Here is a 25697-nt window from a genome sequence, read left to right on the forward strand (position 1 = left end):
TTGGAATGGGAAGTGAGTTGAGGTGGGGAATGTTGGGAGAGTTGGGGTGGGGGTGAGTTAAGAGTCAAGGGTTGTGGGTGAATTGAGTTTGAGGTGTGGACATTTTCTGGTGCCCACCCCCCACCATGGGGTTGGAGCAGGGGCAGTGGCATGGGGAGGGCCAAGGCGGTGGCAGGTGTGGAATCCTGGGCGCAGTGTCCTCCTGCCCACACCCAGGGCATCCAATCCACCTCCCCCCACCTCCCCTCACCCCCCTCGCCTTCCCCCCCCCCCTTCAGCTGGGTCAGGCGGTAGGTTACTAAAGTGGCAGGCGGATAAGATGCCAGGGTGGTTATGGGTAAGGTCATAGATGAGTAGAGTAGCATTTGTATAGGGTATTGGGTGGATTGAGTGGCATTTCGGTGATAGGGTGAGGTGATACGTGGATGGTGGATATGTAGTGTAAAGGGCAGGGGGATGAGGAAGGTCTGTCAGGTTGGAGGCCAGACAAGTCAGTTCAGGGGACTGTTGTTGTATAGCAAGGGTTGCAGGAGGAAGTAACAGTTTGGTGAGTCAGAGGTGTTCGATGTGCATGGGGCATGTCAAATGGGCAGATCTTGTCAGTTCAAGTTGGTGGGTTTACTCAAGGTTCTGTAAGGGGATTATTGTTAAAAAAAAATCATGGGACCTGGGTCTCGTTGGCTAGGCCAGCATTTATTGCCCATTCCTAACTGCCTAGATGGTCGGCGAATGTCATATGCATTAGTGTGGTTTTAGAATCACATAGAGTCATAGAGATGTACAGCACGGAAACAGACTCTTCAGTCCAACTCATCCATGCTGTCCAGATATCCAAACCCATAGTCTAGATTAGAGTGGTGCTGGAAAAGCACATGAGGTCAGGCAGCATCCGAGGAGTAGGAAAATCAATGTTCCGGGCAAAAGCCCTTCGTCGGATCCTGCACTCATCCCTACACCAGAGAATTTACCAGCAAGATTCTCAACTGTCCCTCTCCCATATTATCATTTCAAACCCTTTAACAAGTTAAGCTTTGTTCAATCAGATGTAACTGGGTTTTAAACAGTAATATCTTTAGTAATATTTGCTGCAGACCTAAGATGATAATTTCATCTTTATGAAATTCTGCAGATGAGTTACATTGAACTTGAACGTTAACTCTTGTTTCACTATATGGAGGTAATGGCCTAATGGTATTACCCCTGTACTATTAACTTAGAGACCCAGCCAATGACCTGAATTCAAATTGTGGGATGGTGGAATTTGAATTCAATAAAAATCTGGAATTACGAGACTAATGATGACCATGAAACCATTGTTGGTTGTCAGGAAAAACCCGTCTGGTTCACCGACAGCCTTTCACGGAAGGAAATCCGACCTACATGTGACTCCAAACTCACAGCAAAGTGGCTTACTCTCTGTGAAATTAGGGATGGATAATAAATCCTGGCCTGGCCAGTGACACCCATATCCTGTGATTGAATATTAAAAACAAGACAATGCCTGGCCTGTTTAGACTCTGCAGCATTTTGTGTTTTCAGTTCATGCTGTGGAGTTCTGCTAAATGGTTAATTAGTGGAGCTAATTCTTCTCAATCATAACTGTTTTCTTTTAAAAATCTTTGTTTAAGAACACTTTACCCTGCACCATTTCTAATGTGTATGCCCCAATCTATAATTCCCTCTGAGTTTAGAGCAGCACGGTGGCTCAGTGGTCAGCCCTGCTGCCTCACAGCACCAGGATCTGGATTAGTGGTGCTGGAAGAGCACAGCAGTTCAGGCAGCATCCGAGGAGCAGTAAAATCAACGTTTCGGGCAAAAGCCCTTCATCAGGAATATGAAGGGCTTTTGCCCGAAACGTTGATTTTACTGCTCCTCGAATGCTGCCTGAACTGCTGTGCTCTTCCAGCACCACTAATCCAGAATCTGGTTTCCAGCATCTGCAGTCATTGTTTTTACCTCACAGCACCAGGAATCCATATTCGATTCCAGCCTTGAGACTGTCTGTGTGGAGGTTATATATTCTCCCAGTGTTTGCGTGGGTTTCCTCCAGGTGCTCTGGTTTCCTCCCACAGTCCAAAGATGTGCAGGTCAGGTGGATCAGCTATGGGAAATGCAGGGTAAAAGGCTTGGGGTGCATCTGAATGGGATGCTGTTTGTCGGTGCAGTGTGGACTCAACGGACCGAATGGCCTGCTTCCAAACTGTAAGGACTCTGTGGACTATTTTAAATGCATTTTTATTTCATTGCTTTTTCCTTCTTAGGTGCCCAAAATCCTTCAATGTGCTTGGACCATCGAATGAGTTCACTACTACTTATACACTGTAAATGCCCAGTAAAGACTGCAATTAGTTGCAGTATCACTGCACACTGATAGGGGTGAAATCCCACACCAGAGAGATCACACGATGCCTCTGAAAGATTTACTTTGTAGTCTGCAACAAGCACTGGCTTCACCACGGATCCCAAACAACATGTCGATCAGAAGCAGAATGAAGCAGTTAATCATTTCCTCTTGCTTTTATTTTGAAGAACAAAAGTTCCCATGAATGAAGAGAGGAGGCAGAATGTTAAAAAAATTCCAATTGTTTCTAGTCTTTAAGACTAATTCTACATTAAAATGTTACCAATCTTTTTGATATTGTAACAACAAGCACAAGTACATTAAAATTCATTAAATATTAAAAATGTATATAGGAGAAAAATATGTTCTTATTTAATTGTGAAAACATTTCCAGAGACAAATTCACTTATGCATGCTTCAAATAAAGGCTTCATACATGAGCTACTGCAGAATGGATGGTACTTCAGTAGAGGAGTGAAACAGACAATCTCGATTAGCTGGAATTACACACTCTCCTCTAGTATTCAAGGTCAATGCTGTGGTCAGGAAGATCTGGTGTGTAGCAGTAAAACTCACAATATTTCAGATCAGCTTTACTAGCCATGAAATACACACCAGGAATATTTAGAAACTTTCGGGCAAATGTGCATATTAAATGCAAATACTTACATTTCTTTCCTTTCAATTTAAAGCATAAAATCAATGAAGCCAGAAAGGACCACCCAGTAAATATTAGTTCTTGTATATTTATGTGGGTGGTGACTTGGAACTTCCACATATTGCTAGTGTGTGCTGTAGAGCTTTGCATTTAAAATGGCAAATCTCACTTTTTGTATATCATAAAGTTATATAGATATACATCACAGAAACAGACCCTTCAATCCAACTCGTTGATACCGATCAGTTATCTTACATTAACCTAGTCCCATTTATCAGCATTTGGTCCATATCCCTCTAAACCTTTGCTATTCATGTACCCATCCAGATGCCTTTTAAATGTTGTAATTGTACCAGCCTCCACCACTTCCTCTATAGACGCATCACCCTCTGTGTGAAAAGGTTGCTCCTCAGGTCCTTTCTGAATCTTTCTCTCTCATGTGTGAGTTCAAACTCCTCAGTATTCATATGTGGCACAGGCAAGGATTTTAGCACATGCATTTCAAGAGGTAGCTGTTAACCTACATTTTCCAAGAAGCAAACTACCCAATGCTGACACAACAACAATGCATCATTACCTATGAAATGCTTTAGGACATTGCTACAATAAATACAATTTATTTCTTTTTACACTATTCACTACAAAAATCATTCACAGATGTGGATGGAACTTTGATGTTATTTTAAATCAGGATTTTGCACCCGTGGTGCCGATCACACATTATGCTTGATTATCCAGGATGAAGTCTGAGTAAAGAAAAATTGAATGGAGTCAATGTATAGGGTAAATACACTAAAAATGCATTTTCCTTTAAATAGTTAATGGCCACCTCTAAATTGCTAAATACAAAGTGAAAAAAAAGACTATTTAGTCTTAGCCTTGTGATGATGCAGTACAGTCAGGAGAGGAAAGACCAATGCATCTTTCTATTTGGTCCATCTTAAATCTAGTGTTTGTCTAAATGAGGAAATATTACATTTCCTTGGACTATTCTGAGAGTCCTCTCAGATCCTGCAAAGCATTTTTACTCCCTCTTCAAACAAAAAAAACTGATGACGATAGTACCATGTTTATCTTTTGAATATGAACCAAAACTGAACATGTTCTAAATATCTGAAGTATGACATACCTGAATCCAGACAGGTTCTTTCGTAGGTCCTGGAGCTGTTAGGTTTTCCAGATTCCCATTTCTTTCATATTTAAATGTTGTTCCTGCTGCTTTGTAGTCGCCATTCCACTGGATAATAAAACCTCCATTGAGGAAGTACTTCTCTGGATCTTCGCTTCGCAAAGCCAAGAAATTCCCTGCTTCAGCTATTTCTTCCACCCGGATATCTCGTGCTCCTTCAGGAATGAGGCCCACATCAACATAGCCTGTAAATGGAACAGAATGGAAGTTTAGAGAAATCAAGTGTTCCTTACACTTTCGTGATTTTGAGAAAGGAGTTCACCACAGCCATCTGCTGCAATGGTGAGCTGTCTGGACTAACAAAATTACTTATGACAGGTAGCCCCCAGCATGGTCTATTATGTGATGCTTTTGCTCCAAAATGATGAAAATGTCTTCAGCCATCTGCAGCCCTCAACTGGGAAATTCCTGGAAGGGCTTTAAATTGCACTCCTTTTATGCAGATTTCGGTTTACTGTCCTATAAAACTTCAGCATAAAAATCTAGAGTAACACCCCATGCATTACTGAGGGGGTGCTACACTAACCAAAGAGATGTTAACTCATGGTCCACCTTACATTTTCTTTGGTGAATATAAAAGATCCCACGGCACTGTTCTGAAAAAGGTATTTGTATCCTGGTCAATATTAATCACTCAGTCAATATCAGAAGGATTCTCACTGGACCATAATTTCGTTACAGTTTAATTCAATTTTCAGTGCGCAAATAGACAGTCACATTTACCACATTACATCAGGGCCTAGAGTGCTAAAGCACTGCGTTGGCTGTAAAGTACTTTGGGACATCACAAAATCATGACAACCACTAAGTAAAAATATATGTTTGCATTTTAAACATAAACATTTATTTTATTGTCTCCATCAGTTTGGGGTCAACTTTTGTCCAATTACACTCTTGGGAAGCACCATGGAATTTTTCCCTCCACTAAATAAATGCAAACTATTGTTGTCCATGTTTTCGTACATTTGGATCTGACGGATGTATTGTCACTGCTTTAGAGTCATGGTGAGTCATAGAGATGTACAGCATGGAAGCAGACCCTTCAGTCCAACCCGTCCAAGCCAATCAGATATCCCAATCCAATCTAGCCCCACCTGCCAGCACCCAGCCCATATCCCTCCAAACCCTTCTTATTCATATACCCATCCAAATGCATTTTAAATGTCGCAATTGTACCAATCTCCACCACTTCCTCTGGCAGCTCATTCCATACATGTACCACCCTCTGCGTGAAAAAGTTGCCCCTTAGGTCTCTTTAATATCTTTCCCATTTCACCCTAAACCTGTGCCCTCTAGTTCTGCACTCCCCGACCCTAGGGAAAAGACTTTGAGTATTTATCTTATCCATGCCCCTCATAATTTTGTAACGCTCTATAAAGTAACCCCTCAGCCTCCGATGCTCCAGGGAAAACAGGCCCAGCCTGTTCAGCCTTTCCCTGTAGCTCAAATCCTCCAACCCTGTCAACATCCTTGTAAATCTTTATAGATTACATTAGATTCCCTGCAGTGTGGAAACAGGCCTTTTGCCCAACAAGTAACCCACCCAGACCCATTTCACTCTGATTAATGCACCTAACACTATGGGCAATTTAGCATGGACAATTCACCTGACCTGCACATCTTTGGGCTGTGGGAGGAAACCAGAGAACTCGGAGGAAACCCCACAGAGACACGGGGAGAATGTGCAAACTCCACACAGTCGCCCGAGACAGAAATCAAACCTAGAACCCTGGTGCTGTGAGGCAGCAGTACTAACCACTGAGCCATCGTGCCGCCCCTAACCCTTTCAAGTTTCACAACATCTTTCCTGTAGGAAGGAGACCAGAATTGCATGCAATATTCCACATTTATCTGGATTAAACTCCATCTGCCAATTCTCAGTCCATTGGCCCATCTGATCAAGATCCTGTTATAATCTGAGGTAACCTACTTTGCTGTCCACTACACCTCCAATTTTGGTGTCATCTGCAAACTTACTAACTGTACCTCTTATGTTCGCATCCAAATCATTTATGTAAATGATGAAAAGTAAAGTACCCAGCACCGATCCTTGTGGCACTCCACTGGTCACTGGCCTCCAGTCTGAAAAACAACCCTCCACCACCACTTCTGTCTTCTACCTTTGAGCCAGTTCTGTATCCAAATGGCTAGTTCTCTATGTATTCCGTGAGATCTAACCTTGCTAACCAGTCTCCCATGGGGAGCCTTGTCGAACGCGTTACTGAAGTCCATATAGTTCACGTCCACCTCTCTGTCCTCATCAATCCTCTTTGTTACTTCTTCAAAAAACTCTATCAAGTTTGTGACACATGATTTGCCATGCATAAAGCCATGTTGGCTATCCATAATCAGTCCTTGCCTTTCCAAATGCATGTACATCCTGTCCCTCAGGATTCCCTCCAATTTGCCCACTACCGACGTCAGGCTCACTGGTCTATAGTTCCCTGACTTGTCCTTACCGCCCTTCTTAAACAGTGGCACCACTTTAGCAAACCCCCAGTCTTCCGGCACCTCACCTGTGACTATCGATGATACAAATATCTCAGCAAGAGGCCCAGCAATCACTTCTCTAGCTTCCCACAGAGTTCTAGGGTACACCTGATCAGGTCCTGGGGATTTATCCACCCTTATGCATTTCAAAACATCCAGCACTTCCTCCTCTGTAATATGGACCTTTTTCAAAATGTCACCATCTATTTCCCTGCATTCTATATCTTCCATGTCCTTTTCCACAATAAATACTTGATGCAAAATATACGCTTGGTATCTCCCCCATTTTCTGCGGCTCCACACAAAGGCTGTCTTGTTGATCTCTGATGGGCCCTTTTCTTTTCCTAGTTACCCATTTTGTCCTTAATATATTTGTAAAAACCCTTTGGATTCTCCTGAATTCTATTTGCCAAACCTATCTCATGTCCCCCTTTTGCCCTCCTGATTTCCCTCTTAAGTATACTCCTACTGCCTTTATACTCTTCTAAGGATTCACTCGATCTATCCTGTCTATACCTGACATATACTTCCTTCTTTTTCTTAACCAAACCCTCAATTTCTTTGGTCATCCAGCATTCCCCATACCTACCAACCTTTCCTTTTACCCTAACAAGAATATACTTTCTCTGGGTTCTCGTTATCTTATTTCTGAAGCTTCCCATTTTCCAGCCATCTCTTTACCTGCGAAAATCTGCCCCCCAATCAGCTTTCAACAGTTCTTGCCTAATACCATCAAAATTGGCCTTTCTCCAATTTAAACTTCAACTTTTAGATCTGGCCTATCCTTTTCCATCACTATTTTAAATCTAATAGAATTATGGTTGCTGGCCCTGTTGTATTTTTAGTGTACATATATTTATGGAGAGCAGCATACCCTTTTTGCTGTTCACTGTGAATCCAGGCTGATTTCAGGTTCCTTGTTCTCAACAACAACTCCACAACATCAGTGCTCACCCACCCCCAAGTCTTTCTCCAATGGTTGCCTCTGGTTAAACATGTGTGCCTCATGGATTTCACCACCATGAAGCCACACATTTCAAAAACTCTGCTGGAAATTAGTTGTCATTCATACAAGGACTTCACAATTCCACAAACCTCTGCAGGATAACTGAATTAGGGATGTACAGATAGGGAAATAGTGTTGTCATGGCAATGTCCCTGGCATAATAATTGTTTTGTGGACATGGTTCAAATCCCACTATGGTAGCTATGAAATCTAATTTCAATGAAAACAAAAGCTCAAACATGTAATGCTAGTCTGGGCAATGGTGACCACAACAATCATCGCTGATTGTCATAAACCTATCTGAAGGGCTTATGCCCGAAACGTCGATCCTCCTGTTCCCTGGATGCTGCCTGACCTGCTGCGCTTTTCCAGCAACACATTTTCAGCTCTGATCTCCAGCATCTGCAGACCTCACTTTCTCCTCATAAACCTATCTGGTTTACTAATCTCCTTTAGAGAAGGAAATCTGTTGACCTGGCCAACATGTGACTCCAGGTACACAGTAATGTAGTTATATCAATAATGATAAGTAAAATGAAGGTGTAAGGTGGGCCCCAATCTCACAACTAATTAATGAATAGCAAACATTAGTTTTTCAATTAAAGATAATATCATCGCTTTCAGTTCATTTCAAGTAGAGTGTCAGGAGGCTTAGTTAAATTATTGCAATGGAAAATACATGTGACGGAGAAAAAAAATGAATGTTTATCTATTGTGGATTGATAAAAAGCTGCAATTTGGCTCTCATTTCAAAGTCTGCATTTTGCAATGTTGCTCTACACACAATATTCTGGATTTCTTCTTCATTATTGCTTTTGGTAGGGAAACAAACAGACTGCACATTGGATTGATTTAGCCATTAGACAGTAAATAAAAGGAAGAATGATTCCTTTTAACTGTTAAACTTGTATAGAATCAGGAATGTAGGTTTTGCAGTTGTCTGTTAAACCTTTATGTCTGTAACACAATTCGGTTGCTGTTGTTCATCATTTTTTAAAGTATCTTTTCGTTTTCCTTCTCCAAACATGGTCACTTAAATGGATTTGACAACACAGCTGCAGCTTGTTTCAGATGTTGGTCTCTGCATTACATGTATCAAAAGTTATATCATGTATAATATTTACAGTTTATTCAAAAGAGTGTTCTCTATGACAAAATTGGGTGTAAAAGGAAAGTCTGTATTTTTGATCTACAGTGAGATGAGGGGAGAACATTAAAAGATGCAGCACTAACCTTTAGGCTGCTGTACACATAGATGAGCAACATTATTTGCTAATTCAAATGCCTACTATTTTAAATTTTAATAAAATCCCTACAGTGCAGGAAGAGGTCATTCATTCCATCAAGTCTGCATGGACAGTCTGAAGAACATCACATCCAGGCCAAGCCCATTCCCATCTGATCTCCATAAACCTGTATTTCCCATGACTAATCCACCTAGCTTGCACATCCCTAGACACTACAGGCAATTTAGCATGGCCAGTCCAGCTAACCTGCACATCCTTGGATTGAGGGAGGAAACCAGAGTACCCAGCAGAAACTCTCACAATGCTGGAACTGAACCCAGGGTCCTGGTGCTGTGAGGCAGCAGCACTAACCACTGAGCCACTTATTTTGCCAAATGAGAACCAATGAAGAACATGACGAGATTTGGACAATTAAAGCAGTTTGGCATCCTGATATTTCTAATCTATTGCTGTGACTTTTATGTTAAAAATTGATGCCCTGAAAATGGTTAAGTGAAAATATTATGAGAAGCTGAAGATAATCTGAGAGCAAGGTTTGTGAAGGTTTGTAGCTCAGGTTGAGGTTTAGGGTGTAGGTTTGCTCACTGAGCTGTAGGTTTGATATCCAGACGTTTCATTACCTGGCTATAAGATATAAATAGAAATCAGGAGACAACAGCTTCGCTTCACTTGGAGGTCGCCACTGATGATGTTACCTAGCCAGGTAATGAAATGTCTGGATATCAAACCTACAGCTCAGCGAGCAAACCTACACCCCATAATCTGAGAGCTTTTGGCTGTGATTTTCATACATGGTTTGTGGCGGGGGAGGAACAAAGTTGGCAGGAAATCCTGACTCAATGAACCTAATTTTTCAAACCAGCCACCAGCACTTCCCATTTCTGGTGTGTGGGGGGAGAGGATTGGAACTGAGGTCAGGTGACCCAGGAAAAACCAAAAAGGCTGCTTGATTCCTGAGGTGGGCTGTGAAAACAATCGGCCTCATATTTCAACAATATGAGTATATTAGATTATCAGAACAACAAGTATAATCAGAATAATTAGTATTATCAGAATAATAAAAACTGAAGCAATAAACAGGCCTGATGCTTTCATGCTGATATTCCCTCTGCCCAATCCATGCTAGCCTATGTTCTTGCAGCCACCCCCATGTCACACTATGACCACCTACAAATCCTCAAGGCCCCTCATATCTGCCATTTCAACCTACAACCCTGCACTCACGCCGAGGGATCCTCATATTCTTTGTGCTACCTTGTGCCCATCTCACATGGTGCCTTATACTCCATGTACTTCCAATTAGTGCTATGGCCCTTTATAGCCAACTCAGTCCCATCTCATATCTCCTAACTACCACTTTTTCCACCTTCATGCCAACTAACCCTTTACCCAGTATAGGCATTAATCAGGAAGCACATGACACTTGTCAGTTTATCGATTATTTCACAATTGAAGCAAAACTCTTATGAAAACAAACATTTCACTTATCTCACTCAAGTACTTAAAACATTTTTTAAAAAATGTCATTCAGTATTTTGATAGGTGGCCAATATTTGTTGACCATTCCGAATTGCCCTTGAACTGCTGCAATCCTTTTGGCTTATCCACAATGGCACTGGGGAAGGAATTCCAGATTTTGGCCCAACGACAGTGAAGGAACTGGCAATATTCTTCCCAGTTCGGATGGTGAGTGGCTTGGAAGGGAATTTGCAGGGGGGTGGTGTTCTGCTCCTCTTGTCTTTCAAAAGGGGTTGAAAGATACTATCTAAGAAGTTTTGGGGAATTTCTATAGTGCATCTTGTAGTTGGTAGATTCTAGATTAGAGTGGTGCTGGAAAAGCACAGCAGTTCAGGCAGCATCCGAGGAGCAGTAAAATCAACGTTTCAGGGAAAAGCCCTTCATCAGGAATACAGGCCATCTTGTAGTTGGTACATGTTGTTATTGATTGTCAATGGTGGAGGGAATACAGAAAGGTACAAGTATTCATCAATAAATAACTTTTCTCAGAAGTCAATCATTGAAAGAGTTAATTCTGAATTCAGACCTCTTTTCAGTTGCTGGTGACTATTGTATTTGATAAGGCCACGCAAGAGGGTCATGAGCATTAAGAAAATTATATAACATTCTTTCCTTTTTGGAAGCAGCAAGTTCTTTTTATCTCTCCCTATTAAACTTTGCAATCTTGAAATTATGCAGGAAGGATCTATATGCTTTATCCATGCACTTATTTTAAACAACTACTTCCACAAAAATATGAGTTTTTTCCAAGCATGCAAATCATTCAAGATGCTAGTATTTTTTCAGGATTATCAAAATAAACAGCGAGACAGCTAGAGAATAGAACATTCCTCTCTTCAGTATTGACTATTAACTGATGGAGTACAAAATGATCACAGATCCTTTAAACCTCTTTAATGTACATCAATTTCCACTTTAGAAGAATGCTTACAGCACACTAGTGAGTATTTTCTTCATTTACTGAAGCAGCCCACTTGGAACAAGAATTGCCAATTTCCTGTCAGGCCGTGACTAGCTTTGTTTTTTAAATCTGGTTTCCGTGATGTGGAGGTGCCGGTGTTGGACTGGGGTGCACAAGGTCAGAAGTCACACGACACCAGGTTATAGTCCAACAGGTTTATTGGAAATCACAAGCTGTCAGAGCACTGCCCCTGCATCAGGTCAGCTGGTGAAGGGGCTGCACTCCGAAAGCTTGTGATTTCAAATAAACTTGTTGGACTATAACGTGGTGTCATGTGACTACTAACCTAAACCTGACTTGTTAGCAACTGGACAATTTGAGGCAGAGAGCTCAATTCAATTAATGCTGTATTTGAACGAGGTTCCACATCTGTTTGTTTCTTAATTTTAATAGATCTAGTATATCACGTGCTGATTTTCTGTCCTTCACTCAGCTGAGAACACTGAGAACACATCCAATCAGTTTGAGGTACAGCACATGGCAACTGTGGGACACTTCAAACCCCCCCTTTGGAAATAAGGTAATATCTTTTGAAAAGTTACCATTTATTGTTTTCACTTCTTTAAAAACAGGACACTTTTTTATTGTCGAACATATTTGACAGCACAGAAATGTTAACCTGCATGGAAGGATGTGAGATTGGGGTGGCATATTATTGTGAAGGGTAAACATGAGAGAAATATCCGTACAGAGAGCAATATTTGAAACACACCATATTCTAACTCCTAATCAGTGAAGTCAGGAAGTGATGGCTTCTCTCTGAGAATCCTGCCAGCAGTCATTATATTTAGGTGCAGTGCCATTTACCGTTACATAAATAGAAGCTACAGTGTAAATTGCACACATTTTTTCATGTTTTCCTGCCCATTTCTTTCCCTCCGATGTCTGCAAACATGTGAGTTCGGTGAAGCTTTTATTTCAGAAAGCTGATCCTCCAGCATATCGGAGCAGTAGTTGACAGACTTCAGAGATAGCATTGTGTGGAAATGAGAATTTATTGTTTTTTTTGTTCTCATTCAATACACAGTGATAGCTTAGTGGTCTTTACAGTCACAGTATCTTATAAGGCCATGCAGGGATTAAAGCCCAGATATTTATTGGGGAACTTTAGGAGTTTAGCAGACTTTATTTTTGAATAACTGGAAGTCAAGGTTGCCTGGAACTCCATGAAGATTTAATTCCATCGAGTGTGTATGTTATTTATTGGAAAGATCTCCTAATGGAAGCCAGCGAGCGCCAGAAAAGCCTGGGGCAATTTATGTTTCACGCATGCCAAGCAGAGTTGAAATCACCAGGATGTGCAGAATGCTAAGGAAGCTAAGGATTGAGGACAAGCAGATTCAAGGCATTTAGTAGGTGGAGGTGGCAAAACGTTGGAGAGGAATCTGAGAGCAGGAACAGAAAAGAAGTCATTGAACCTACAGTCTTCACTCTGCTTTCTCTACTCCCCAAACATTCCAGTCCTTGGGGAAAGGGTTTAGGACATAGATCAGGCAATGTTGCTCCTGTCTAAATTCATCATTTGCAAGTTTACACTTCATATTGAGTAGCTATCTTCCTCCTTCAAATCTGAGCCAATTTTTGATGTAGAGCAAAGTCACAATAGTCCCACTCCCTCATTAGAGTTTAACCTGAGGGCCACTATATCTCAGGACTTTCATGGTCACCTCAGCTAGTGCAGGAACTGAATCCATTCTGTTGGTATCACTCTGCTTTGTAAACCAGCTCCCCAATCAACTGAAGCAACCGACTCCCTTTGACTTCATTTCTACAAGGCGAAAACTAATCACACAGTTATATGCCATTCCTAGTTTCTACATGGAGTGGCTATTGTTTCAGACACAAGAATTGTGTCTTGTAAGTAGAATGTTAAATAAATTATGCAGCTTCTTGAGCAGTTAATGTCCCCAATCCACTTTGTGCTAAAGGAATTAACAGATCAACAAACATTACAGTCAAAACTACTGGAACTGTTTCTAATCACAGTTAGGGAAGAGATTTATTTTGTTTGAGTGAAACAGCTACAAGCAGGAGAAATAACTCAATTTTTCTTCAAACTGCAAACTCCAATGTAATCTAACTGCCTCCAGGCTATCTTGCACCTAAATCCTCCGGTCTATAATCTTCTGCGACATTTAGCAGCACAACCTGCAGCTGAACTGAAACTTTATTGAGTGATATTAAATTAACATAAATTAACTAAAATCCAAACAAAAATTAATCTCTCGTTTAATGTATGGACCCCTATCCTTCTGGAATTATTAATTAATTATGCAAGAACATTTAATTTTCTCTGCATGTTCCATTCTGAATGTGTGCTCTATCACGTCCTTAATTTTAAGTCATTCAATCATGATTGTGGTGTAGTTTTTAGAAAATATGTATTAAAGTAACAACTAAAACAATAAAATTATGGCACTAAATTCATCCTGAGTGTAACAGATATGCAAAAATTGAAAGGCTAATTGAAAAGGCTATTCACCGACTCTGGGAGATCACTGGGCAAAACTGAGAAAGAGTTCTTCAACTCCTACTTTAAAGGTCAGTGTGACGTTAAGGTATGGGTCCATTAGGGTTTCCAATGGAAAGCATGGAAGTCCCAATTTCCTCATGTGCTGCAAAATCTAATCAAGAGCGGATGTCTGTATTTTTTTGATATGTTCCATCTTGTTAATTCAATGTAATTGACAGGCATTGTTTCCAGTGGGACAGAGAGGACTCTCCAAACTGAAGGATGGGTCCTGATGTCTGGGAGCTAGGTGGATGTACCCACTCCTACTTCTCCTGGTCCACAAGCCATGTTGATGGGAACTTGACTTCCTCCTGCAGCTCCCCAATTCTCTCCCTTCAGTTCTGCCCAATTATTTGAGGTCTGGGAAACCCAAGTGGCAAAACAGATTAAATCCTGGAAATGTGAAAGTGAGTGGGTATATTTCAATAGGCTTCAGATTAAAAAAAAAACTCACCCTGTTATATTAACTGAAGATTTCATAGCTTGGAGGAGAGGTTAAGGAAATTTAAGAGATGCTTGGAATATAAAGGCTTATGATATATTTTGCCTTTATCAAATGGATTTATACAGCAGTACTGCTACTGCACTACTCTCCTTAAGGCACCTGATCAAATTAATCAAGTGCCGTTTGTCTTAACAAATGTAAGCATTCACTGATTGATCCAAACATTTTCTTTGTTGTGTCTCAGATTATTGTTTTTAAAAAACGTCTCCGCCATTGACTTTCAATCGGATGGCTTGTAGTTGCTGGGTGTCTCACATTCCTCTTTTTTGGGTGTAATATTTATAATTCTCATTTTATGATTAACAACCTGATTCTAACAAGGGCTAAAAAACCCTCCCCCCACCCCCGACCTATCACCTTCATCCCCTCCCCCACTCACCTATTGTACTCTATGCTACTTTCTCCACACCCCCACCCTCCTCTAGCTTATCTCTCCACGCTTCAGGCTCTCTGCCTTTATTCCTGATGAAGGGCTTTTGCCCGAAACGTCGATTTTACTGCTCCTCGGATGCTGCCTGAACTGCTGTGCTCTTCCAGCACCACTAATCCAGAATCTGGTTTCCAGCATCTGCAGTCATTGTTTTTACCCTGCTATATTAACTGGCAGTCTCGACAATCTCAGCAAAGAACGTGGCCCACTTATGGAGTGGCTAGATTGAAGGCAGAAAAATCTGCTCCACTGCCTTATCCTTCATTCTTGGACACCAGAGGAACTTACACCTCATTCACTAGTTGAGCATATGTGAGCCAGACTAGGCTAACAAGGTTCCTTCAGGACCAGGTTCAGTTTTACGCAGGGCATCAAGGGCCTGCCATAGAGTGAGCATGAAATTTGGCAAGGTCGAAGTGTTTCTGAGATTATCTGGCTGAAACATACAAGCTGAATGATGTCTCTTCCATCATCCAGGTCCCTACTTTCCAGAGGTTAGACATCTCCTATCATTGCAGCATTCAGCTCTCCCTATCTGTACTGAAAGTCATAGAGTCATAGAGCTGTACAGCACAGAAACAAACTTTTCAGTCCGACTCGTCCATGCAGACCAGATATCCTAAATTAATCTGGCCCCATTTGCCAGCATTTGGCCCATATCCCTCTCAACCCTTCCTATACTCATACCCATCCAGATGCCTTTTAAATGTTGCAATCGTACTAGCCTCCACGACGTCCTCGGGCAGCTCATTCCATACATGCACCATCCTCTGCGTGAAAAAGTTGCCCCTTAAGACTTTTTAAAATCTGGACTGCTCCACCCGAATGAAAAGACCTGGCCCATTTACCCTGTCCATGCCCCTCGTGATTTTATTAACCTCTGTAAGGTCAGCCTCTGACACTCCAGGGAAAACAGCCCCAGCGTATTTAGCTTCTCCGTATATATCAAACTCTCTAACTCTAGAAATACCCTTGTAAATCTCTTCTGAGCCCTTTCAAGTTTCACAGAATCCCTCCTATAGCAGGGAGACCAGAACTGCACACCGTAATCCAAAAGTGGCCTAACCAATGTCCTGTACAGTCGCAACATGAACTCCCAATTCCTATACTCACACTTTAATACTCACATTTTAATTTGAATTTCAAAGAAGAGAAGTGCCAATTTTTCTGGATGAAAGTATGATGAAAGTTGGGGCACTTTATTGCCAAAGAATGCAGTACTCTTGATGATGTGAAAATTCAAGAATCAGAGTGCAAATACTGATGCTCTTAGCTGTAAGACTGACAATGAAGACCCAAAATCCACTAACCCTGTATCAGCTAATGGAGGACTGCAGCGTTAAAAATGAAGAGGACTTTCTTCTCTCAGAGGGAGATGAATCTGGGGAATTCTTTACCACAGAGGGCATTGAGAGAGGGTCATTGAGCAAGTTCACGGAAAAAATTGAGAGATTTTTAATCAGTAAGGAAATCACAGGGTCTGGGGAAAGAGCAAGAAAGTGGAGTTGAAGATTTCTTATAAACTGTAATCTCATTCTCTCATGTAGCAGAGTGGACTTGATTAACCAAATGACCTGCTCCCATATCTTATGGTCAGGGTGTTAGAGGTACTTGATTAGTCAAAGGATAATCGGGGGAGGCAGTTCAAAAAGGCAGTTGTGAGATATTCAGTGTGAGTGAATTATGCATTTACCCATGGGTCTGACTCCAACTTTACTGTCTAACGTTTCCTCGGTAAATATTTGTGAATGTTAATCAGCACCGTCCAGAGTCTAATTTGGGGTCAGAGAGTTTTGCAGGAAGTCACAGAGAGGAGGAGAAATACTTGGCTCAAGTTCAAACTTTCCAGGCAATTCCCACAAATGTCAGCACACTGGGACCTACCAAGAATCCTGCAGCTTATTTTGGGTAGACATTTTGAGCTGCGCAACAACTGTTTAATCTCCGAGCTCCCATTAAATTGCAGTTTGTTCAGGGATAATGAGTGTCGATTGATCCACTAATGAGATGAGTTGACATCCCATCAACCAACAGCCAGCAATCCTGTGAAAACTCCTTTGTCTTCCAATTTAACTCAGGCTTTCTGTCATCAGGAAACAGATGGAAGGCTTAATGAATTGAATTAAATCCAGCCCATTTTGACCAGTGGTGTCCACCAGAGTTCAAAATATGAGCCTCCTCCTTTCACCATATTCATGAAATGATTTGGATGCGGGAATAGAGAGTGGTATGTCAAAGTTTGCTGATGAAATAATGTGGCACTGTAGCAGTGTTCATGGACATGGGACCAGAAAGTCATAAAGGGACATTGACAGGTTAAATGAGTGGGTAAAACAGTGGAATTTAATGTAGAGAAACGTGATAATTATTTGGCACTGAAGAAAACTTGTTAAGTGACAAGAAACTATAGATAAATAGAAAAAGTTAGTGAGTCCAAGTAGAGAACACTGGAATCTGATGTAATTGTCAAAGAAAAATTGTAATATTTACCCATATCTCAAGAGGCCTGGAATATAAACATGTGAAAATATGAAACAGCTCTTGCATATGGGATTTGATTCTGGGCCGATATCTCATGGAAGGATATATTAGACTTCGCAGGGACTACAGCACACAAACACCAGGATGATACTTAGACTACAAGAGTTAAAACACAAGGACAGGTTTCAGAGATGAGGCCTGTATTCCCTGGAGTATAGATAAATAAGGGTTGAGCTAACTGGAGTGTTTGAAATGAGTTAAGGATTTCACAGCATAAACAGAGAAAGATTATTTCTGCTGGTCACAGAGGGAGGATATTCCCGGAAATACATCCAGGGAAGTTATTCGGGTGGAACTGAGAAACAAGAAAGGGATAATCACCTTATTGGGATTGTATTATAGACCCCCCAATAATCAGAGGGAAATTGAGAAACAAACTCGTAAGATCTCAGCTATCTGTAAGAATAATAGGGTAGTTATGGTAGGGGATTTAACTTTCCAAACATCAACTGGGACTGCCATCGTGCTAAAGATTTAGATGGAGAGGAAGTGTGTACAAGACAATTTTCTGATTCAGTATGTGGATGTACCTACGAGAGAAGGTGCAAAACTTGACCTACTCTTGGGAAATAAGGCAGGGCAGGTGACTGAGGTGTCAGTGGGGAGCACTTTGGGGCCAGCAACCATAATTCTATTTGTTTTAAAATAGTGATGGAAAAGGATAGACCAGATCTAAAAATTGGAGAAAGGCCAATTTTGACAGTATTAGGCAAGAACTTTCGAAAGCTGATTGGAGGCAGATGTTCGCAGGTAAAGGGATGGCTGGAAATTGGGAGGCATTCAGAAATGAGATAACAATCCAGAGAAAGTATATTCCTGTCAGGCTGAAAGGGAAGGCTGGTAGGTATAGGGAATGCTGGTTTTCTGCACACTTTTCAATATAATAATATCCTTTCTATCACAGGGCAATCAAGACTGTGGAAAAGGATATGGATGATATAGACTGTAGGGAAATAGATGGTGACATCTTGCAAAATGTCCATATTACAGAGGAGGAGGTGCTGGGTGTCTTGAAACGGTTAATGGTGGATAAATCCCCAGGACCTGATCAGGTGTACCCGAGAACTCTATGGGAAGCTCACGAAGTGATTGCTGGGCCTCTTGCTGAGATATTTCTATCATCGATAGTCACAGGTGAGATGCCGGAAGACTGGAGGTTGGCAAATGTGGTTCCACAGTTTTTGAAGGGCAGTAAAGACAAACCAGGGAACTATAGACCGGTGAGCCTGACCTCGGTGGTGGGCAAGTTGTTGGAGGGAATCCTGAGGGACAGGATGTATATGTATTTGGAAAGGCAAGGGCTGATTCGCGATAGTCAACATGGCTTTGTGCATGGGAAATCATGTCTCACAAACTCAATGGAGTTTTTTGAAGAAGTAACAAAGAAGATTGAGGGCAGAGCAGTAGATGTGATCTATATGGACTTCAGTAAGGTGTTCGACAAGGTTCCCCATAGGAGACTGATTAGCAAGGTTAGATCTCACGGAATACAGGGAGAACTAGCCCTTTGGATACAGAACTTGCTCAGAGGTAGAAGAAAGAGGGTGGTGGTGGAGGGTTATTTTTCAGGCTGGAGGCCTGTGTCCAGTGGAGTGCCACAAGGATGAGGTGCTGCATTTTGGGAAAGCAAATCTTAGCATGACTTATACACTTAATGGTAAGCTCCTAGGGAGTGTTGCTAAACAGAGACCTTGGAGTTTTGGTTCATAGCTCCTTGAACGTGGAGTCGCAGGTAGATAGGATAGTGAAGAAGGCGTTTAGTATGCTTTCCTTTATTGGTCATAGTATTGAGTACAGGAGTTGGGAGGTCATGATGTGGCTGTACAGGACATTGGTTAGGCCACTGTTGGAATATTGCGTGCAATTCTGGTCTCCTTCCCATCAGAAAGATGTTGTGAAACTTGAAAGGGTTCAGAAAAGTTTTACAAGGATGTTGACAAGGTTGGAGGATCTGAGCTACAGGGAGAGGCTGAACAGGCTGGGGCTGTTTTCTCTGAAGCGTCAGAGGCTGAGGGGTGACCTTATAGAGGTTTACAAAATTATGAGGGGCATGGATACGATAAATAGACAAAGTCTTTTCCCTGGGGTCGGGGAGTCCAGAACTAGAGGGCATAGGTTTAGGGCAAGAGGGGAAAGATGTAAACGAGACCTAAGGGGCATTTCTTTCACGCAGAGCGTGGTACGTGTATGGAATGAGCTGCCAGAGGATGTGGTGGAGGCTGATACAATTGCAACATTTAAGAGGCATTTGGATGGGTACATGAAACAGATATAAGTTAAGAGAGACAACAACCATGAAATAAATCAATGGAACAGGATGGAGAGGTTGAATAGTCTACTCCTTTTTTCAATGTTCACATATTCCTTATACATGCCTGGAAATAAAAAGTCAGCACGATAAGGATTTGCTGTCAGAAATATTCATCAAAAATAATTACTTGACTGACTGAAGTAATCATACTGGGAATCTTCAGTATAGCTATTTAATATCTTCAGTATAGCTATTTGAAAAGAAATGTTAAACACATGAATGAAAAGAGAATTTAAGAATCTTCATGAATCATTTTCAGTTTTGTTAACACTACTAAAGTTGATACAGTTCAGAAGTTGATGAAGCATGTTCTCCTGTGAAACTTTTACCCTTGACTTTGAGCTCACAATTTTTTTTTGTAGTTTAACTGACTGAAAGTCTGAGATGATAACAGTGCATCTGGTCATTGGAGAACAATAGAACTAACAGGCTTAAAAAAAAATTAATTGAAGGATTAAGAAAGAAGCTGAGAAATTACTGAGAAGGAAATGTGATTTCTATAGAAACATGTCGTGTATCAGTTGATCATGGGAAATAGGTTGGGAGGTTTGTAACATTCCCATGATCAGAATTGAAAATTTATAGTTTCTCCAAGTGGGAGGGAACTGATGTAGTAGAATGCCCGCAGCTCAGTCTCCAGCTCCTCAATTCAGACCCAAAGTCAATACAGTTCACTGTGGATCACCAACAAGCTGTAGATGCAATACATCACCCAAAAAAAACCCATTGCTATTGTATTTTACTTCATTTATCAGTACAGTCACTCTAATCTTTATGTCTTGTCTTTATACTTGAAGAATGCTCACTCTTTAGATCTAGTTTCAGCTGATTCTTCATTGAACTTCTCTTTCAATGGACCACTTGTAAAGCTACAGATTTTTTAATTTAATGCAAACTACAATTTATAATCTAAAGTAAGCTAAATTAGGTTTGGACAAATTAAAAATACAGACACTTTTTAACTGAAATTGCTAGCTTTATTTTTATGCTTGTTAAACAAACTCAGTCACTTAATGAAAATCAGTTTCGGTCAATTTTGAGCACGACTGCTCTTTCAATGTACCCCTTGAAAATAATTCTGCTCAAACCTCACAACTGAAAGATTTTAAATTAAAGATCTTAATTTAATGCAACAATAAATTACATTCAAATTAGGCTACATTAAGTTTGCATAAACTAAAGATTCAGACACTTCCTTACTGAGCAATCAGATGCATTCACTCCCATGCCTGAGATTCCTTCTCTGAAAGATATTGGACAATTAGTTAGATGTTTATGACATTTTGTCAACTTCTTGGGGGCAGGGAATAATTTGTTGGAGCCAATAAGAATGAGAACCACAGGTGCCTGAAGTAAAAGAGATGCAAAGTTTCATTTTCCCAACAGTAGGTTCAGATGCAGAGATAAAGTCAGAAGCGTATTTGCAACTTCTTGAGACTCACCACAGCCTCTTGTGGGAATGTATTAAGAACATATTTGGATGCTGTGAATCTCCATTATCATATATTAGTTTTCAAGAAAGTCCTACTTTCAAGATAAAGTCAACAGTGCCCAAGTATCATGTTGTATCCAATTCATGTTTATTTAAAGCTTCCAGACAGAAGTTAGCTTTATGTAATTGTTTCTGAGATTCTTGTTGAATTCCCTGGCACAAGCAAGAACTGGCAGCTTGCATGGACACTCAGGACTGACAAGGATGCGTCATTAAACTGGGGTTGGGGCATCCCATAAGTTGAAGAGGGATCCACAGGAACAACAATGTGGGGCTAGGAGGCACGGTGCCCTAACATTCTAAATGCAGTGGGGCAAATTAATCAAGGTCAGAAAATATAGCTCGAAATCAGCACGGTCCAAATGTGGGATCCATCTCAGGGTGTTGGATGGAAGATTTCCAAAAGGGCTCTCAGCTTACTTACAACATTTCAATTATCCCCACAGAGTGATCTTGGTCAATGTCCTTTTTCATGCAATGAGGAGAGAGCCAACTGAGTCAGCAAGTTCAGAAACACACCACAGAGTGTCCATACAGCACTGGAAACTAATATTGGGGTTTAATAAAGAATGAATAAGGAAACACATTATTGCTTCATTTGCAGTAAATGAAATATCCCTGAAGGAAGATTCTATGTGACCATCAATGCATGCCAAGATAGAGACATGCCTTGCCATTTAGCTCCCTGACTAAACTAGTCTCAATAAATTACACTGATGCACACATGAATACTGATAAACTAATGTAATTTAAATTAATTACAAGTGAAAATTAAATTTTAAATAAACATCTGTGTCACTTTTCTGCTTTCAATGAGTTCAATGTTAATGGTAATGGGATTGGATGTCCACATTCTGACCGTGATGCAGAGCCTGCCTTTGACGAAAGGAGTTTTCTTTAAAAATAGCTGCGACATTGTCAACCACTGGATTTCACAACTGAAAGTACTCCGACCACAGAATCACACGTGGCCACCATGCCAGTTAGACTTTGATCACGAGCGAAATGGGATACAGGACAGTAACAGAGCAGACTTTGGGTTGTACCACCGGCAATGATGTGTGCCACTAACAAAGTTCGGCATGTGATAATTTTTACTGGTAGAAGATGTTTACTGACAAATTTTTCAAATAAATTCATTTTTTGATTTGAGCTATTTATTTGAGCTGTTTATCTGGAATAATAAGTCTGGTAACAAAACCACTGTACTAATTTACCCATGTAATTATACCAGCATTTCACTTGCCTGCTTTAAATTGTATCTTTACAATGTCAGATCATCGACATGGATACTACACATACTCAGCAGGTACTCTTGTGACACAGCCAATGTCATCTATCTTATACCACGCAGGCATGGATGGTACATTGGCAAGACCATGCAGACACTACAACAATGGATAAATGGACACTGCACAACAATCATCCCATGGTAAGGGGTCCTTCCCAGTGGGGGACCACTTAGGCAGTCCAGCCTCTGATCTTTGGATGAGCATCCTCCAAGGCGGACTTCAAGATACACAGCAATGCAAAATAACTGAGAAGAGGTTAATAGCTAAGTTCCGTAACCATGAAGACAGCCTCAACTGTGATCTTGGGTTCATGTCGCACAACATGTAACCCCACCTCATTGTATACTCACACACACACACACTCGCACACTTACACAGACCCTCTCCCACATACACTCACACATGCACACTCTCTTCACATATGCACACACTCACACTCTCTCAAATGCACACACAGTCTCTCACACACACACTTACAATCTCTGTCTCATACAAACACACATTCTCTCTCTCAACATACCTGCACAGACTGTCTCTCTCACACAAACACAAACTCTCTGTCTCCCGCACACAACCACTCTCTCTCACTCACACACACACACAGGAACTATTTCATTCAAGATTCTTTTCTATTAAAATAATATACCAAATGTCAGTTTGAAACATAGACAGGTTAGAAGCATGATATCACACTTAAGCGCATTGCCCAACCTGAGATATCAACTCTTGTACAATGATAAAACTTTTAATTATCTGTGGACAAAGACTTGAAAGGAATTTTTGCATTTTAATCGGCAGTCTACCTCTGAACTGATTAAAGTATTTAACAGGAGCAGCTAGTTTTAAAGTTGTTAACTTTTTGCTTATAAATACCATGTCTTATTCCATTCTATCATACCACGCCTGAGGAAGGAGCTGAGCTCCAAAAGCTTGCAATTTCAAGTAAACCTGTTGGACTATAACCTGGTGTCATTTGATTTTTGATCTTATCTTCACAATAGGCATCAAATATCTACTTAATTAATTTCCATCAGGACAGATAATTTCTTCCTTGCTCTATCCTTTTGCACATTTTTTCACCTTCCAATTACTTTCACTTTGAAAGTCTACTCACTCAAGTTGCTTCTTACCATTCTTCAGTCTCACGTGACTGAAAGTATCTCTCTCTCATCTCATTAATTTGCTCTCATAAGTTTGACCAGGTTAGAGGAACATTAGATCACAGCCGATGAACTGCTAACCTAAATAAAACTATGCCACTTCTAAGATAGTCAAATAGTGAATATACTGTTTTCGGATATTTCAACGTCATATGCTTTGTGGAGGTAAATGTATTATGAGCATTTTCAGAAAATTTAAATTGTCTAGAACTTACCATCCTTCTGTTGAAATCATTTGTTCCTGATAACTTCAGTGTTAATTTTCATAAAGAGTTCTCCTTGACTCATCAACCTGGTACCATTACCCTGAATGGTATCATAATATGTCAATTAGACTGCCCATATCCTTGGTTATTCTAATTATTTAGTTATTCATTAAAAATTTTTCCTTGCCTTCAGACCCAACTCCTACATTTAATGAGGCCAATGTTGCTTTTCTCAAGCAAAAATCCACTGTACTAAAGACTTGATTTGCGTAATTTGCACGATGCTGAAAATGTGTTGCTGGAAAAGCGCAGCAGGTCAGGCAGCATGGGAGTCGGTCGGTTTGTAGTAGATGTCCGTGTTGATTCGGTCACCTGAGATAGAAATAGAAAGGTCGAGGATGCACGATGGCTATTTCAGAGCAAAGGAATCAGGCTTATGAACATGGCACTCTGTTCCACTGCTGTTCTGCACTCTATTCTACAATTTTCAGTGTTCTCTACAGACTATCTTGTTCTTTCTGGGTCGTCAGATAAGATCATTATCTCCAGCTAATTTGGGCTTTATAATCAATATTAGTTTTGTCTAACCAGTATGGTTAGGGAGTCTGAAGCTATTATGACACAATGGGAGATGGGACATCTTTGTGAATAGCTGTCTCTTCATTCCCTTTTATTGAACAGTTACTCGCTGGCAGGAAGTCATAGAGAGATGTACATCACGGAAACGAGACCCTTCAGTCCAACCCGCTCATGCCGACCAGATATCCCAACACAATCTAGTCCCACCTGCCAGCACCCAGCCCCATACCTCTCCAAACCCTTCCTATTCATATACCCATCCAGATGCCTTTTAAATACTGCAATTGTACCAGCCTCCACCATTTCCTCTGGCAGCTCATTCCATACATGTACCACCCTCTGTGTGAAAAAGTTGCCTCTTAGGTCTCTTTTATATCCTTCCCCTCTCCCCCTAAACCTATGCCCTCTAGTTCTGAACTCCCCGACCGAAGGGAAAAGACTTTGCCGATTTACCCGATCCATACCCCTCATAATTTTGTAAACCTTTATAAGGTCACCCCTCAGCCTCCGTTGCTCCAGGGAAAACAGCCCCAGCCTGTTCAGCCTCTCCCTGTAGTTCAGGTCCTCCAACCCTGGCAACATCCTTGTAAATCTTTTCTGAACCCTTTCAAGTTTCACAACATCTTTCCGATAGAAAGGAGACCAGAATTGCATGCAATATTCCAACAGTGGCCTAACCAATGTCTTGTACAGCCTCAACATGACCTCTCAACTCTGTACTCAATACTCTAACAAATAAAGGAAAGCATTCAAAACACCTTCTTCACTATCCTCTCTACCTGTGACTCTACTTCCAAGGAGCTATGAACCTGCACTCCAAGGTCTCTTTGTTCAGCAACACTCCCTAGGACCTTACCATTAAGTGTATAAGTTCTGCTAAAATTTGCTTTCCCATAATGCAGCACCTCACATTTATCTGAATTAAACTCTTCTTCCGCTTCTCAGCCCATTGGCCCATCTGATCAAGATCTTGTTGTAATCTGAGGTAACCTTCTTCGCTGTCCACTACTCCTCCAATTTTCGTGTCATCTGCAAACTTACTAACTATGTCTCTTATGCTCACATCCAAATCGTTTTGAGAAATGATGAAAGTTAGTGGACCCAGCACAGATCCTTGTGGCACTCCATTGCTCACAGGCCTCCAGTCTAAAAAACAACTCTCCACCACCATCCTCTGTCATCTACCTTTGCGCCAAGGAAGTCCATTGACTTTGGTAAGCGTTTTGGTAAGTCACAGATATTAGCAGATGTAAATCTCA

At 41.0% G+C, this 25697-nt stretch overlaps 1 protein-coding gene across 1 annotated transcript in view; it reads right to left on the reverse strand.

Annotated features, from left to right (window-relative positions):
* Positions 1-25697, reverse strand: part of LOC122542599 (A disintegrin and metalloproteinase with thrombospondin motifs 12-like) — a 565140-nt gene that overhangs the window by 132026 nt on the left and 407417 nt on the right. The window contains exon 15 of the mRNA XM_043680588.1: positions 4129-4373. Coding sequence (XP_043536523.1) covers positions 4129-4373 — 245 coding nt within the window. The remainder of the gene's footprint in view (positions 1-4128; positions 4374-25697) is intronic.

This window comes from Chiloscyllium plagiosum, chromosome 1 (assembly GCF_004010195.1).
Source record: "Chiloscyllium plagiosum isolate BGI_BamShark_2017 chromosome 1, ASM401019v2, whole genome shotgun sequence".
Lineage (NCBI taxonomy): Eukaryota > Metazoa > Chordata > Chondrichthyes > Orectolobiformes > Hemiscylliidae > Chiloscyllium > Chiloscyllium plagiosum.